Here is a 17,520-nt window from a genome sequence, read left to right as displayed (position 1 = left end):
CGGCAGAGGGAACAAGCTCAAAGGCTCTAAGGTTGAAAAATAAAGTTTGGGGCTATTTTGGGAACCGAAAGACTAACGTGAGGGAGGGAGAGAAGGGCATGAGATGGGGATGGAAATGCAGACAAGGATCAGGTCATGAGTAGCATAGTTGTCTCTTGCTGAATTACTTCCTTATTAGAAGTAATTTTATTTGCTTCATATTGAGATCTGTGTGGCAGATCTTAGAGACAGGTGGATTTTAGGTTGATTACCCTAACCTTGGGAGTAACGCAGATGGGACCGCAGAGAAGCAGGTTAACCTTCTTCATAAGACTGAAGACTTTTAGCTTCCCTAAGCTTTAGCAGTTCTGACAGTTACAAAATACTACTTCTCTGGTCTAGCCCCAATTTGCAGAACAGCTGGACATTTATCCCCCCCCCCCCCACAAGCCTTCTCAGCCACTTCGGGAAGTCCCCTAATCATGTCACACACATTGCCCCTACTGCCAGGTGGCCCCCCTGTTTCATGCTCTGACATGGGCCCTGTGAGTACCCAGTTCCCAGTTGACCCCCCTGATGTGGGCTGGGCTGGTTTACTGCCTATGCTACTGTCAGCCTTTGCTACTGCTGCTTCCTGCCTTCTGATAGGCAGTACCTCTCTCCTTTCCTAATCTGTGCTCCAGCATTCTCCAACAGTTTTCTTGAAGTAGGGAGAATATTTCCCTTGTGTAACAATTTCACAAAGGAGTGTTGACTTTGTTGTCTGTTTGTTACAGATATTCTGGGGCTACTCCAAAGCCCATGGTTTTGTTATAGTCTCTTTTCTTTAAACTCAGTTTGAATGGGGATTAGGAGAATTCCCTGGCGGTCCAGTAGTTAGGACTTGGCGCTTTCACTGCTGGGCCCGGGTTCAATCCCTGGTCTGGGAACTAAGATCCCGCACTGCGAGGTGCGACCGTAATCTGAGAAGTACTCCTGGTACTGCATATAGGATCTCCCCTCCCCCTTTGGCCCCATTTAGGTTCTTTTCTCTTGTGTATCTTGCTTAGGAAACATTTCTTCCTTGAAGACATCTTCATCTTTCTCCTCCCTGTCCCCAAACTATTTTCTACCTTCCCAGACATGCCTGAACTTCAGGGTTACACAGCTTAGACTTTCAAGCTAGGATTCTGACCATTACCCAAAACCTTGGGGCCAAATGTATTCTAGAATTCATAACTTTTAGATTTTAGAATGGAAATATGGCATGTCACTTTAGCATCCTGTAATCAGGTATTATTTCTACAGCACAATATATGAATATTCATACTAAGTAGGATAAACAAAGATTGTCAGTGGTATCGTATTAGTTCAGGATTTGCCTCTAAAGAGATTTGCCGTAAAGTTAGAAAAAGTATTCAATTTTTAGACTGATTTTTTTTTTTTTTTGGTTTTTGGAATGCAGATAAGGGATTATGAACCTATATCCTTCCTTGTATATACATATGTAAACATGATGGTTAGAATTTCCTGGTTAAATCTAAAGCTATTATAAAAACTCCTTTAACATGAAATATTGCCTTCCCTGCTCCCATGCCAATTGATCCATTAGAGTTAATGTGATTTCTGTCCTTCCTCTGTGTCTGTGGGGGTTATCATGAGTGGAGTTGATGATACGAAAGGGTGTATTGGCTCAGCATAAGTTCTCCATCCCAGTACAGCTACACTACCTGGGATGGACAGACGGACGTGCCAAAGGAGGACAGCAGGAACATGCAGCAGCCGCTGTTCAAAGAGAAGATCAGACACCCTTAGAGTTCCCTGCAACTTGACTGTGACCTGCATTGTGCATGCCTGGCATATGACCTCTGCTTACAGAGGTGACTCACATGCAGCCTGGGGAATAAAATGCTCTTCTAAACCAAAGCTTCAGGCCAAAGTTTAAAATATCAACTGCTACAGATGTTGCATAAAGACTCCTCTGCACACTGATGTGGTTAATTCCTTTTTACCCTTTTAAACTCCTTCTTCCTCAGTATGTAGTGTTAGAGTTAAAATGACAGTGCATTTATATGTCGTATCTATAAGTCTGTTTTACACATATACTTTGCAGTAAGGAGTATAAGAAAATACAAGCAGAAAATTAGGTTCATGCTGGTCAAGTAAGCCTTTTCTTCTTTAAGTTTCTTTTTCTTGATCCTTTCAACAAGAAAATGTGATATTGAATATTCCATCCTTGGACTGCTTATGCAGAAGTACTCAAAGTGGAAAGTGAAATTGGTATGTTTTCAGTGTTCTTAGAATTTTTTGAATAGTGGTTTGAAAGCTTTAATTTTGCTCTATTCACCATTGTTTACATTCTAGAAAATGAAGAAGTCAAGGAAACGACTTTACGAGAGCTTAAAATGCTTCGTACTCTCAAGCAGGAAAACATTGTGGAGTTAAAGGAAGCCTTTCGTCGGAGGGGGAAATTGTACTTGGTGTTTGAGTATGTTGAAAAAGTAAGTCACTAACTGACGCAATAGAGATTTGCCTCATTCTTTTATTTAGGGCTGTTTCTGAAACTATTAAAGAAAGTATTATTATCTAGTATGATTTGTCATTGTGCTCATAATCTGACTTTAAAAATGACAGTAGTACCCATAATCATTAGAAGTCCTGAAAATATATTGAAGGATTTTGTACAATTTAACTGTAGAGAGATAATCTTAAATTTAAACAATGTATTGGTTTGGCTTCTTAAGTCTTAGACTCTATCTTCACCAAGTAATTTTTAGACTTGGTTTATTTTAATTAAACCTAAGCAAGGCCTCTGAGGGAGAGGCACGTAAATTGTCAGTGATGACAGGCATAGGATGGGTGTCTGAATCAGACCTAGAGTGGCTGACGAGTGGGCTCATGAAGCAGCCTTTTGTGAATTGCCAGTGCCGTGGCTTTATCTGAGGGAAGAAGATGTGCCAGGAGCCATAAGGTAAAGCTTGAGGAGGTAGATGAGACCACAAGTAAGGAATTAGAAGCATGGGAGAAAAGCAAAAAATCACACATTGTTTAAGTTGTCTCTGTAATTGCTTCAGTTTTTTTTTTTAATTGTTAACTCGTAGTGACAGTTTTAATCATATGACCTAAGGGCAAATGTCCGATACAGTGAACAATATTGTGTGCCTATGAATTTCTTGGACAGCAGATGGCTTATTACAGGTGGTTATTGTCAAGAACTAAGTGCCTTAACAAGAGTAGAATAAACTGGAGTCAGACAGAACTTTTAGAGGTTTCCTTCGTGAATAACGGTGGATCCTCCTGATTTCCTGTTATTATCTAAAGAATATTAAGACTGGAGAGGTTTATCTTTGCCTTAGTCAATTCCCAGGTGCTTTTTATGTCATAAATGACAGAGTATCACCACCAGCACCATCATCACGAAATGGAAAGTAGTGTTGCCAAGATGGGTGACCAGTAATGTGGCTTTTTAATTAATTCAACCATTACAACTTATTTTTCTAATTAATATATATATAGTGATTTCATTACAAGCAAAACTTGAAAAAATATTACAAGGCTCTTTGTTGTTTTAAAACACTGTTTTATGTTTCTTTTCAAAAATCTATTTAAAGGCTTCTTTTTCTGTGTCAGTTTACGTGTTTTCCTAAGGGGCACTTCCCACCAAAATAAAACTGAAGTTTGATATTTAAAAAAAAGTTATAAAAAAGGATTGCTGTAAAATCAGATGCTTACTTTTTAGTTGTCAAAAATAATCATGCAGTTTTCACTGCCAAATAATAAAATTCTGACAGATCTATTTCAGTTATCTTTTTTATTTCTGTTCTACTCATGGTGATTGTTCATGGTTAATAACAATTTCATATGAAAAATGGAGAAATTACCTCTGTGTATCAGACACTAGGTAATGTCTGCAATCTCTGCTGCTAAGTGGCAGAGCTGCTACCAGAACTCCAGTCCTCTGACCTGCAAGCCTGGGATTCTTGTGCTGGCCTTATGGTTTTTCAGTGGAAGGTGACCATCACCCTCCCATCAGTGGCGATGCCTAATGATTGACAATGAGTCTCAAGAGGGCAAGGAGAAAGATACTCTTAGGGGTAGGGGGTTGTAACAGAGACGCAGGATTACAGTGGCTTAAACAAAATAGAAGTTTCTCTCTCAGGTACAAATACAAAGGTAGGCGGGTATGGTAACTCTGCTTCACAGCCATAGGAGACCCAGGTTGCTTCTGCCTTTCTGCTCTACCACCCCTGAAATTTGTCCTCAAGGTCAAGATGGAGCTCCAGCTATCACATCCCATTGGCCAGGACTTAGTTGTGTGGCCACACTAGCTGCAAGGCAGAAAGAAAATGTACTCTTCATTCTGGACACTTAGGCATCCACTTACAAGTTGTATTACTCTAGTAAGGGAAGAATGGATATTGGGGGACATTCCTCTCTATAACTCAGGAATTTAGAGTTGAATATGAAATGAGACATACAATTTATGTTCTTTATTACAAAGCCCTCTTATTCCTCCTGTGCATTTGGGACCTCCTGTGCATTTGTTAATTGAAAAAGACAATCTGAGTGGAGAATCACTAAAAAATGATGCATATATACTTTAAACATTTTGTTTTAACTTAAAACATATCAATATACATTCACTTTCCACACTCGCTTTAGAGGCAGGGTCAAGGCCTTTTGAGTATTGATCTTCTGGTTGGAATTCTGATGGGTTTTCTTACATACCTCCTACCCATAATGTATCAATGATATCCTGTGTCGGTTTCTTTAAAGTGAAGTGAAAACCTAAAAACATTGCAAAGGAATGGCAAGTAAACAGTTTATTGCAGTATGTTATTGTGCACGTTGGGATGGAGGAAAGCAGAAAGAGCTGAGGAAGCAGGGGCAGGACTATTTCAGCTGAGAATCTTTGAGAGTAGCATAGGATAAGGGTACAAAAATGTGCGCTTCAGAGATGACTGGCCTGAGTTTAAGCCAAACTCCATTATTTACCAGCTGTGTGATCCTGGCACTGTCCTTGGCCTCTCTCCATGATGATTCCTGACTCGTGGCCCTGACAATCTTGGGAAAATATCCAGTTTCTTGGATCCAGATCCTTGGGCCTCCCTTTACCCAGCACCACCCCCACCCAGCCTGGACGCATTGACCCAATCGTTTCCTAGGACACGCCCTCCCCACCTCCTTTGGACCTGCGCCCTGTCCTGGACCAGGAGTTGGCCTCATTCCCCATCAGCTTCCAAGGTCTGACCCTGGCCTCTACAACCCTGAAGTGGGCTAACCTGACACATAGCCATGTGGCTGACAGGGTCTTGGTGTTCCGGCCAGGTGTCAGGCCTGAGCTCTGAGGTGGGAGAGCCGAGTTCAGGACATTGGACCACCAGAGCCCACCTGGCCCCACATAATATCAATCAGCAAGAGCTCTCCCAGAGATCTCTGTCTCAACGCTAAGACCCAGCTCCACTCAACGACCAGCAAGCTACAGTGCTGGACACCCCATGCCAAACAACTAGCAAGACAGGAACACAACCCCACCCATTAGCAGAGAGTCTACCTAAAATCATAATAAGTTCACAGACACCCCAAAACACACCACCAGACACGGTCCTGCCCAACAGAAAGACAAGATCCAGCCTCATCCACCAGAACATAGGCACCAATTCCCTCCATCAGGAAGCCTACACAACCCACTGAACCAGCCTTACCCACTGGGGGCATACACCAAAAACAGTGGGAACTACGAACCTGCAGACTGTGAAGAGGATACCCCAAACACAGTAAGTTAAGCAAAATTAGAAGACAGAGAAATACGCAGCAGATGAAGGAACAAGGGAAAAACCCACCAGACCAAACAAATGAAGAGGAAATAGGCAGTCTACCTGAAAAAGAATTCAGAGTAATGATTGTAAACATGTTACAAAATCTGGGAAATAGAATGGAGAAAATACAAGAAACGTTTAACAAGGACCTAGAGAAACTAAACACCAAACAAACAATGATGAAGAACACAATAAATGAAATTAAAAATTGTCTAGAAGGAATCAATAGCAGAATAACTGAGGCAGAAGAACGGATAAGTGACCTGGAAGATAAAATTAGTGGAAATAACTACTGCAGAGCAGAATAAAGAAAAAAGAATGAAAAGAATTGAGGACAGTCTCAGAGACCTGGGGGACAACATTAAATGCACCAACATTCGAATTATAGGGGTTCCAGAAGAAGAAGAGAAAAAGGAAGGGGCTGAGAAAATATTTGAAGAGATTATAGTTGAAAACTTCCCTAATATGGGAAAGGAAATAGTTAATCAAGTCCAGGAAGCACAGAGAGTCCCATACAGGATAAATCCAAGGAGAAACACGCCAAGACACATATTAATCAAACTATCAAAAATTAAATACAAAGAAAAAATATTAAAAGCAGCAAGGGAAAAACAACAAATAACATACAAGGGAATCCTCATAAGGTTAACAGCTGATCTGTCAGCAAAAACTCTGCAATCCAGAAGGGAGGGGCAGGACCTATTTAAAGTGATGAAAGGGAAAAACCTACAACCAAGATTACTCTACCCAGCAAGGAACTCATTCAGATTCGAGAAAGAAATTAAAACCTCTACAGACAAGCAAAAGCTGAGAAAATTCAGCACCACCAAACCAACTTTACAACAAATGCTAAAGGAACTTCTCTAGGCAGGAAACACAAGAGAAGGAAAAGACCTACAATAACAAACCCCAAGCAATTAAGAAAGTGGTAATAGGAGCGTACATATCAATAATTACCTTAAATGTAAATGGATTAAATGCTCCAACCAAAAGACATAGACTGGCTGAATGGATACAAAAACAAGACCCGTATATATGCAGTCAACAAGAGACCCACTTCAGACCTAGGGACACATACAGACTGAAAGTGAGGGGATGGAAAAAGATATTCCATTCAAATGGAAATCAAAAGAAAGCTGGAGTAGCAATTCTCATATCAGACAAAATAGACTTTAAAATAAAGACTATTAGAAGAGACAAAGAAGGACACTACATAATGATCAAGGGGTCAATCCAAGAAAAAGATATAACAATTGTAAATATTTATGCAGTCGACATAGGAGCACCTCAATATATAAGGCAAATGCTAACAGCCATAAAAGGGGAAATCGAAAGTAACACAGTTATAGTAGGGTACTTAAACACCCCACTTTCACCAGTGGACAGATCATCCAAAATGAAAATAAATAAGGAAACACAAGCTTTAAATGAAATATTAAACAAGATGGACTTAATTGATATTTATAGGGCATTCCATCCAAAAACAACAGAACACACATTCTTCTCAAGTGCTCATGGAACATTCTCCAGGATAGATCGTATCTTGGGTCACAAATCAAGCCTTGGTAAATTTAAGAAAATTAAAATTGTATCAAGTATCTTTTCTGACCACAACGCTATGAGACTAGATGTCAGTTACAGGAAAAAAAAGTGTAAAAAATACAAACACGTGGAGGCTAAGCAATATGCTACTAAATAACCAAGAGATCACTGAAGAAATCAAAGAGGAGATTGAAAAATACCTAGAAACAAATGACAATGAAAACACGACAACCCAAAACCTGTGGGATGCAGCAAAAGCAGTTCTAAGAGGGAAGTTTATAGCAATACAAGCCTACCTCAAGAAACAAAAAAAATCTCAAACAACCTAACCTTATACCTAAAGCAATCAGAGAAGGAAGTACAAAAAAACCCCAAAGTTAGCAGAAGGAAAGAAATCATAAAGATCAGATCAGAAATAAATGAAAAATGAATGAAGGAAACGATCACAAAGATCAATAAAACTAAAAGCTGGTTCTTTGAGAAGATAAACAACATTGATAAACCATTAGCCCGACTCATCAAGAAAAAAAGGGAGAAGACTCAAATCAAGAGAATTAGAAATGAAAAAGGAGAAGTAACAGCTGACACTGCAGAAATACAAAGAATCATGAGAGATTACTACAAGCAACTATATGCCAATAAAATAGACAACCTGGGAGAAATGGACAGTTTCTTAGAAAAGTACAACCTTCCAAGACTGAACCAGGAAGAAATAGAAAATATGAACAGACCAGTCACAAGTAAGAAAATTGAAACTGTGATTAAAAATCTTCCAACAGGGACTGAGCTGAGGGCTGGTGACGTGGAGCTACTGGATCGGTCCAAGATGGTAGAGGTGGAGGAGACACTGAAGCGACTTCAGAACCAGAAGTGCGTGCAGGGAAACATCGTGGTGGACACAGAAGGCATTCCCATCAAGAGCACCATGGACAATCCCAACACCACACAGTACACCAACCTCATGCACAACTTCATCTAGAAGGCCCGGAGCACCGTGTGTGAAATTGACCCCCAGAATGACCTCACCTTCCTTCGAATTCGCTCCAAGAAAAATGAAATTATCGTTGCACCCTATAAAGACTATTTCCTGACTGTGATTGAGAACCAACCAAATAAGCTGCTCTCTTGGCTCCCTGTGTCATTCCTTAATTTAATGCCCCTCAAGAATAATAGTGTTAATCATGTCAACTGGCTGGCATATGGAAGTCACCTTAGAGCCCTCTCAGACCAATCTGGCTGCAGCTCCACCTACCCCACCAAAGTCAACCCTCTTCTGGCCAGTCACACCTGATTTTCCAGGAGGAAAATCACATCCAGGTTTATGGAGCAAGAGACTGTGAGAAGCCCACACACCCTGTTTCCTTCTGACTTTGAGTTCACTTTGTTGCCCTTGAAAAAGGCTGTTTTTCTTTAACTAAAAATAACCAAAACACTTAAAAAAAAATCTTCCAACAAACAAAAGCCAAGGAACAGATAGCTTCACAGGCGAATTCTGTCAAACATTGAGAGAAGAGCTAACACCTAACCTTCTGAAACTCTTCCAAAATACAGCAGAGGGAGGAACACTCCCAAACTCATTCTACGAGGCCACCATCACCCTGAGAACAAAACCAGGCAAAGATGTCACAAAAAAGAAAACTACAGACCAATATCACTGATGAACATAGATTCAAAAATCCTCAACAAAATATTAGCAAACAGAATCCAACAGCACATTAAAAGGATCATACACCATGATCAAGTGGGGTTTATCCCAGGAATGCAAGGATTCTTCAATATATGAAGTCAATGAATGTGATACACCATACTAACAAATTGAAGGATAAAATCCATATGATAATCTCATTAGATGCAGAAAAACCTTTTGACAAAATTCAACACTCACTTACGATAAAAACCCTCCAGAAAGTAGGCACAGAGGGAACTTACCTCAACAAAATAAAGGCCATATATGACAAACCCACAGCCAGCATTGTTCTCAATGGTGAAAAACTGAAACCATTTCCTCTAAGATCAGGAACAAGACAAGGTTGCCCACTCTCACCACTCTTATTCAACATAGTTTTGGAAGTTTTAGGCACAGCAATCAGAGAAGAAAAAAATCCAAATCAGAAAAGAAAAAGTAAAACTCTCACTGCAGATGATATGATACTATACGCAGAGATTCCTAAAGATGCTACCAGAAAACTACTAGAATTAATCAATGAATTTGGTAAAGTAGCAGGATACAAAATTAGTGCACAGAAATCTCTTGCATTCCTATACACTAATGATGAAAAATCTGAAAGAGAAATTAAGGAAACACTCCCATTTACCATTGCAACAAAAAGAATAAAATACCCAGGAACAAACCTACCTAAGGAGACAGAAGACCTGTATGCAGAAAACTATGAGACACTGATGAAAGAAATTAAAGATACAAACAGATGGAGAGATATACCATGCTCTTGGATTGTAAGCATCAACATTGTGAAAATGACTCTACTACCCAAAGCAATCTACAGATTTAGTGCAATCCCTATCAAACTACCAATGGCACTTTTCACAGAACTGGAACAAAAAATTTCACAATTTTTATAGAAACACAAAAGACCCCGAATAGACAAAGCAATCTTGAGAAAGAAAAGACTATACTACAAAGCTACAGTAATCAAGACAGTATGGTACTGTCACAAAAACAGAAATATAGATCAATGAAACAGGATAGAAAGCCAGAGATAAACCCATGCACATGTGGTCACCTTATCTTTGATAAAGGAGGCAAGAATATACAATGGAGTAAAGACAGCTTCTTCAATAAGTGGTGCTGGGAAAACTGGACAGCTACATGTAGAAGAATGAAATTAGAACACTTCCTAACACCATACACAAAAATAAACTCAAAATGGATTAAAGACCTACATGTAAGGCCAGCCACTATAGAACTCTTAGAGGAAAACATAGGCAGAACACTCTATGACGTAAACCACAGCAAGATTCTTTTTGACCCACCTCCCAGAGAAATGGAAGTAAAAATAAACAAATGGGACCTAATGAAACTTAACAGCTTTTGCACAGCAAAGGAAACCATAAAGATGAAAAGACAACCCTCAGAGTGGGAGAAAATATTTGCCAATGAAGCAGCTGACAAAGGATTAATCTCCAAAATATACAAGCAGCTCATGCAGCTCAATATCAAAAAAACAAACAACCCAATCCAAAAATGGGCAGAAGACCTAAAGAGACATTTATCCAAAGAAGATATACAGATTGCCAACAAACACATCAAAAGCTGCTCAACATCACTAATCATTAGAGAAATGCAAATCAAAACTACAATGAGGTATCACCTCATACCAGTCAGAATGGCCATCATCAAAAAATCTACAAAGAATAAGTGCTGGAGAGGGTGTGGAGAAAAGGGAACCCTCTTGCACTGTTAGTGGGAATGTAAATTGATGCAGCCACTATGGAGAACAGTATGGAGGTTCCTTAAAAAACAAAAAATAGAAATACCATACAACCCAGCAATCCCACTACTGGGAATATACCCTGAGAAAACCATAATTCAAAGCGTCATGGACCACAATGTTCATTGCAGCACTATTTACAATAGCCAGGGCATGGAAGCACCCTAAGTGTCCATCGACAGATGAAGGGATAAAGAAGATGTGGTAACATATATACAATGGAATATTACTCACCCATAAAGAGAAACAAAATTAAGCTATTTGTAGTGAGGTGGATGGACCTGGAGTCTGTCATACAGAGTAAAGTAAGTCAGAAAGAGAAAAACAAATACTGTATGCTAACACATATGTATGGAATCTAAAAAAAATGGTTCTGATGAACTGACGGGCAGGACAGGAGTAAAGAAAGACAGAGACATAGAGAATGGACTTGAGGACACGGGGAGTGGGAAGGGTAAGCTGGGACGAAGTGAGAGAGTGGCGTGGACATATATAAACTACCAAACGTAAAATAGATAGCTAGTGGGAAGCAGCTGCATAGCATAGGGAGATCAGCTCCGTGCTTTGTGACCACCTAGAGGGGTGGGATAGGGAGGGTGGCAGGGAGACGCAAGAGGGAGGGGATATGAGGATATATGTATACGTATAGCTGATTCACTTTGTTATTACAGCAGAAACTAACACACCATTGTAAAGCAATTATACTCCAATAAAGATGTTAAAAAACAAAAAAAATTGCAAAGTAGTTTCAGTGAAGAATCTGTACCACACCACCGTCCCTTGCCAGTGTTTTATAGTTGTTGCACTCACAATCGATTAGATAGCATTATGTGTGGTAGCTTTCCTTTATTACGTCTTTTCAAAGTATTAAACTTCATTTTCTTATAAACAGCAAATCTCTTTTTTAGAAACATTATTTCATTGGTTTATATGATATTTAATTATATTAAAATAACAAGTGCATCTGTTATAAATACATATGGGAGTATTATAAACACCTGATTGTTTATATGAATACAACTTGACTGGTGGGAACAACATTGTAAAGTTGTAGTAGAGCAGCAACTTTTTGGTCTTAGGACTCCATTTACAGTCTTAACATTATTGGGAACCCTAAGAGCTTTGTATTTATGTGAGTTTTATCTATTAATGTTTATCATATTAGAAGTCAAAACTGAGCAATATAAAAATATTAATTCATTTAAAAATAATAATAGACCCATTACATGTTAACATAAATACCTGTGTATCATTCATTCTTTCAAGTAAAAATGGTGTACCCGAAGAAAAATGACTAGTTCAGTTTATAACTCTGTTGCCCAAGTGCTTTTCCCCATGACAGCTATCGTATTTTGATATGCAGCAGGAGTGCTTTATGCGTATTCCTCATTTTATCATGTAGATTCCTAAAAAGACTTGTACTCAAGAACTGAAATTTAATAAAAGTAATAATTTTTACTGCTTCATCAAAAACATCCTTTACTAAAATTGGCCTTTTTTTTTTTTTTTTTTAACTGTAAGGTTATGGCATTGAAGAATCCAATGCCTTGATTCATGCTAAGGTACCACCAGTTTACCCATCATTGCTTTGTGCCATCAGTGTAAATACCAACACAGTGAAAAAGACAAATAACTGAGTGCTGTCATGAATATAGTTTTGACTTCATGGGTCCTCTGAGACACCCCCCTCCTCTGAGATCCACAGATCACACTTTGAGAACTGCTGTCCTAGATGGTCATCTACAAACAATAAGCTCTAATCATGCTGTAGACCTTAGTCTTATGCTTTACAGAGGGAGTGGAGAATATTTAGTTAATCTGGAAATTCAGCAGAAATTGGTTAAGTGGAATTTCTACTTAAAAAATGTGCATGGGGCTTCCCTGGTGGCGCAGTGGTTGGGAGTCCCCCTGCCGATGCAGGGGACACGGGTTCGTGCTCCGGTCCAGGAAGATCCTACATGCCATGGAGCGGCTGGGCCTGTGAGCCATGGCCGCTGAGCCTGTGCGTCCAGAGCCTGTGCTCCGCAAGGGGAGAGGCCACGGCGGTGAGAGGCCCACGTACCGCAAAAAAAAAAATTTTTTAATTAAAAAAATAAAATAAATAAAAAATGTGCATGAGTTTTAGAATGGTCTCTGACTCCAGATTAAGATTTTTGAATATTGGTTTGTTTGGAGTCTGTGAATTTTTATTTCAACCATATTTTGTAGCCTGTTTAAATATTTGTTCTGATTATATTGATCACTGCTAACCTTAGGGATCATTTAAGAATATTTTCCAGGTCTCCCAGAAATATTTCAAGTCTTGATTTTATCGCAGAGTTCTTTTGGAGATGCACAGTGCACTATGTTAAAATGACTGTTTCCCCTCTCCTCTATACATTACAGTGTCTTTTCTCTACTTTGTGTTGTTTTTCCCTCGAAATTAGGCTAAAATGATGCCTGATAGATTTTAGGGAGAGTGAAAAATGCACAGGGTTATTATTTGAGATAGCATTGGGGAGTAGTAAAAATGGAATTTCTCTTAAAAGAGAACCTTGATTCAATACAATATGCTGCTTCACAAGAAAGGTTGTGGATGGAAAGCAAAGCAATTTTTTAAAAATGCATGCTGTGTATTAGATGAATTATCATCCAAGGTGCTTTTTTAAATTGTTAATACATGATTTATGGGCCACCTAATTTTGGAGATCATTGGCTCTCTATTTAATTTTTAGAATATGCTTGAATTGCTGGAAGAAATGCCAAATGGAGTTCCACCTGAAAAAGTAAAAAGTTATATCTATCAGCTAATCAAAGCTATTCACTGGTGCCATAAGAATGATATTGTTCATCGAGGTAAGTATGGAATTTTTGAAATGGAAAATATCAAATAAAGTTAACAAAATATTTCACACAGGCACTGACATTCCATTTAAATTAAATACATTTTGAAAGTATAGGATATGAGACATTGTTTGGGCTCCAAGTCTCCTTTTGTATCACCAAAAGGATGGACTGCACATTTATTTGGATATTATGGTGAGATCTCTGTGTTTGTAAAACCAGATCCGCTTTCAACAGCAAAAGCACCTAGTGATAAAACGAACTCAACAAATGGAAACTTTGAAGCTTACTTGCAGAGGGAACTACCCTCTCCATTGCCTTTTGGTCCTGCAGGTAGAGCAGGTAATGTGAAACAAGCCAGAATCAGGCTTTAGACATGGTGCTAAGTCACTGGCCCCCATTGACAGCCACTTCTCATTTCCTCTTAGACCAAGATCTCTAGTATGTACCTTTACCTCCTGATTTTCCCTACCTGTTCATGAAAAGTGCCCATTGTTTGCAGGTTGTAGGCATGATGAACCTTGCATAAGGGCCATGATTATACTTCCATAAACTGTTCTATTTTGTCCTTTATTGCCATGAAGTGGGTGGTTTATAGCAGTAAAAGGGAAATTACTTGCTCAGCAAGATCTTTAATCTATACCATTTATCTTTTCCTGATAATCTCTTGCATTCAAGGGACACAAATTGATACAATAATGAAGCTCAAAGATGTTTGTCAGAAAATGTTGCAGTATCCACTTCTTATCTTTGAATTATCAGACAAATGAATACTACATTTTAATTTATCTAAACAGGCACACAAGGATATCACTTTAAAAATAGCCTCACTTTGGGCTTCCCTGGTGGTGCAGTGGTTGAAACGAGTCTGCCTGCCGATGCAGGGGACACGGGTTCGTGCCCCGGTCTGGGAAGATCCCATATGCTCTGGAGCCGCTGGGCCCGTGAGCCATGGCCACTGAGCCTGCGCGTCTGGAGCCTGTGCTCCACAACGGGAGAGGCCACAACAGTGAGAGGCCCGCGTACCGCAAAAAAAAAAAAAAAAAAAAAAAGCCTCACTTTAAGAATAGCTTAAAGGTCATGTGAAGAATGCCAACTCCTATTATTTCTGGAAAGAGACAGTTTGTATTTCTCTTGCATTTGACTTTCATAGCAGTTACATTATGAAGGTTGTTGGCAGCATGGAGAGATGTCTTGGTCACCTGGACATCTAGTGTCTAGGGTAATGATTCTAATAACAGTCTCTACTACAGTTTGAGGATATTAAGAAACTGATTTAGCTGCATTTCCATAGTGATACTGAGATTTGGTTAAGTGTATAGTGAATTAATGGTTGTGAATTAATTCAGAAACCATGATTCTGAAATCTACAGATCTCACTCCTACCTCTTCCCTTTCTCCATTTTCACTTCTACCATATAATATAGATGATGGGCACTCTAAAAATAGAATTGTGAGATGCCTCCAAAGGGAGGGAATTAAACTGCATTTTCTGTGTATTTCTACTCCTTAACTCCCACCACATCTTCAAAAGATCCACAGAATAAATGAGAAATCTTATCTTGACTCATCCATCATAGCTTCAGCACTAGACATTTATGATTGTGAACCACATCATAGAAAACCTAAAGAGATATATAAATATAGAAAGTATACAGAAAATCATAACGAACAATGTATCTTATTTGTATTTTTTTCTCCAGTAAATATAATGCTACCTACTTACTCTCATATATGTTTTTAAAGTATCTTGTGGGTGTAAACAGTTTATAGTCTATCTCCAAAAATTTGTATTATTAGTATTTTATAAAGTAAAAATAGTTCCTTAAAATGTGGTAGCCTAGATTTAATCATTTTTAAATTCCTTTCAGAGGTCCAATTGATACCTTTAAAATTTAAGGGGAAAAATATTTTTGAAATGGTGGTCTGCATGTTTTTCAAAAAAAAATTAATTGGAACTTTTGTGTACCAGCATCAAATGTGTTACTCTGCTTTTCACTGCCATAGTTTTCTATTCATATTACTCTGGATATTTCTAATTAGGTGCCATTACAGTGCTCTAACAGTATCAATCAGCAGTACATGGAACATTTTTTAATAATTGTTTTTTAATCTTGATACTCCAGATATAAAACCAGAGAATCTCTTAATCAGCCACAATGATGTTTTGAAACTGTGTGACTTTGGTAAGTTAAAAAGAAATTGAGCCCTGTAAGTACAGAATTAATTTAATATAGCACTTAAGTAGCTTTTACAGGTGTATTAAAAGGATTTTTTATCTTTTGACTTAAATTAGCAAATGAACATTCTATTGGGTTGTATATTAAAAAGTTGATTGTGGGAAGAGTTCTACTCTCTTTGCATAGTATTGTCTACTATTTTAAAAAATTCATCATGCAGTATTTGTTTAATGAGAATTCAAAGCAAATACATGCATGTGCATATATTCATAAGCCCAGTACTTAATGACCTCAGAGAAAGAATTTTCCAGAAATACCACTATGGCCTGCTGACTTGAGTTGGATAAAAAAAAAATTTAATATTTTAAATATTGATAGAAATTGTTTTAGGCATAATCATAAACACTGAAAATATAACTATGTAAATACATATGTGTTGTATATATGCAATAGTTATATATCTGTAAGGTTAAAAGACATTTTTAGAATGATTCCGTTTATTCCCTTTAAATGTTCAGTGGGGGACTTCCCTGGTGGTTCAGTGGTTAAGAATCCTCCTTCCAATGCAGGGGATGCAGGTTCGATTCCTGGTCAGGGAACTAAGATCCCACATGCCATGGGGCAACTAAGCCCACACACCACAGCTACTGTGCTCGTGTGCCTCAACTAGAGAGCCTGCGTGCCACAAACTACAGAGCCCACGCACTCTGGAGCTCGCACGCTGCAACTAGAGAGGAGCCCACGTGCCGCAACAAAGAGCCTGCGTGCTGCAACTAAGACCCGATGCAGCCAAAAAATAAATTAATTTAAAAAAAATAATGCAAAGAAGAGTCCTGCTGTACCTAAACATCTTAAGAAGTACTTAGGAGCTGAAATTTGTCAAGCAAGTTATAAATAAAAAAGATGCATATAGAATGGTTAATAATAGGAAAAAAGTATCCTTAGTCTAGCATCATTTCTTAAAGAAAAGACAGCTTTAAACGGTCAGGAAGTTCCACATGATGGCCCCACATATGGCGTTCTGTGCCCTGCACATCCCCACCAAGAACCTCCTGATTGTTTTCCCTCCCAGAGTGTGTAGCTCCTTTGTCTGGCTTGAAGAATCCCACTAAAAAATACGAATATTTCTTCCAAATATGTCTTATAAAGAAGTGTTGATTAACTGAAGTTAGGGGGTTTGTTTTTGCTGTGTTTATTTTTTTTTTTACTGTTCCACTTTAAGAAACACTATTTTCTAAATCTTGAAACTGACATACACCTTAACTTTTACCTTTAATTTTAATATTCTGGTTCTCTGTAACTATTTACAGTGTACCTATATTGCTTTTGGTGAGTTAGATGGGTAATTAACCTACTTGCCAGTTTATTTTGTGGCCCCAAAACCTTTTGAAAGGGTTGTTACTTGCGGGGGGCGGGGGGTAGCAATAGAGTCTGTAAGGTAATTAAGATATCCCTAATATGCTTCTCAGTCACATTAGGAGATAAAAATCATTTTAGCCTGCTTTGTTTCCATCATTGCCAAACCCTACCGATAGTTGTTTACATAATGGCCGAGCTGATCAGCACCAATAGATATACAAATGCTATCTAAGGTCCCACATAGCAGAATTAACGACTATCTGCGACATGCTAATTTAGCTTTGACTTCTGGCTCTTGTGGAGTCTTCATTTTGTTTCTAAGATTTACACTTATTGGAAAAGCTCTGAATGCTTATAAAAGCATGCAATAACTTTGAAAACATAGATTTC

General features: G+C 38.5%; 2 protein-coding genes across 5 annotated transcripts in view; both read left to right on the top strand.

The window, feature by feature from the left end:
• CDKL5 (cyclin dependent kinase like 5) overlaps window positions 1-17,520 on the top strand; it is a 182,716-nt gene that overhangs the window by 119,113 nt on the left and 46,083 nt on the right. For all 4 annotated transcript variants that reach the window (XM_070044733.1, XM_030843708.2, XM_030843709.2 and 1 more), the window contains 3 exons: window positions 2,323-2,459; window positions 13,483-13,603; window positions 15,718-15,777. In XM_070044733.1, the coding sequence (XP_069900834.1) occupies window positions 2,323-2,459; window positions 13,483-13,603; window positions 15,718-15,777 (318 nt within the window). The remainder of the gene's footprint in view (window positions 1-2,322; window positions 2,460-13,482; window positions 13,604-15,717; window positions 15,778-17,520) is intronic.
• On the top strand, window positions 7,641-8,809 carry LOC132594553 (uncharacterized). Its single transcript, XM_060292797.1, is given in 1 exon segment — window positions 7,641-8,809. A coding segment is annotated over 1 exon segment (861 nt). The 5' UTR covers window positions 7,641-7,749; the 3' UTR covers window positions 8,611-8,809.

Source organism: Globicephala melas, chromosome X, assembly GCF_963455315.2.
Source record: "Globicephala melas chromosome X, mGloMel1.2, whole genome shotgun sequence".
NCBI classification, from domain to species: domain Eukaryota; kingdom Metazoa; phylum Chordata; class Mammalia; order Artiodactyla; family Delphinidae; genus Globicephala; species Globicephala melas.
This window is presented reverse-complemented; position numbering and strand designations above follow the sequence as displayed.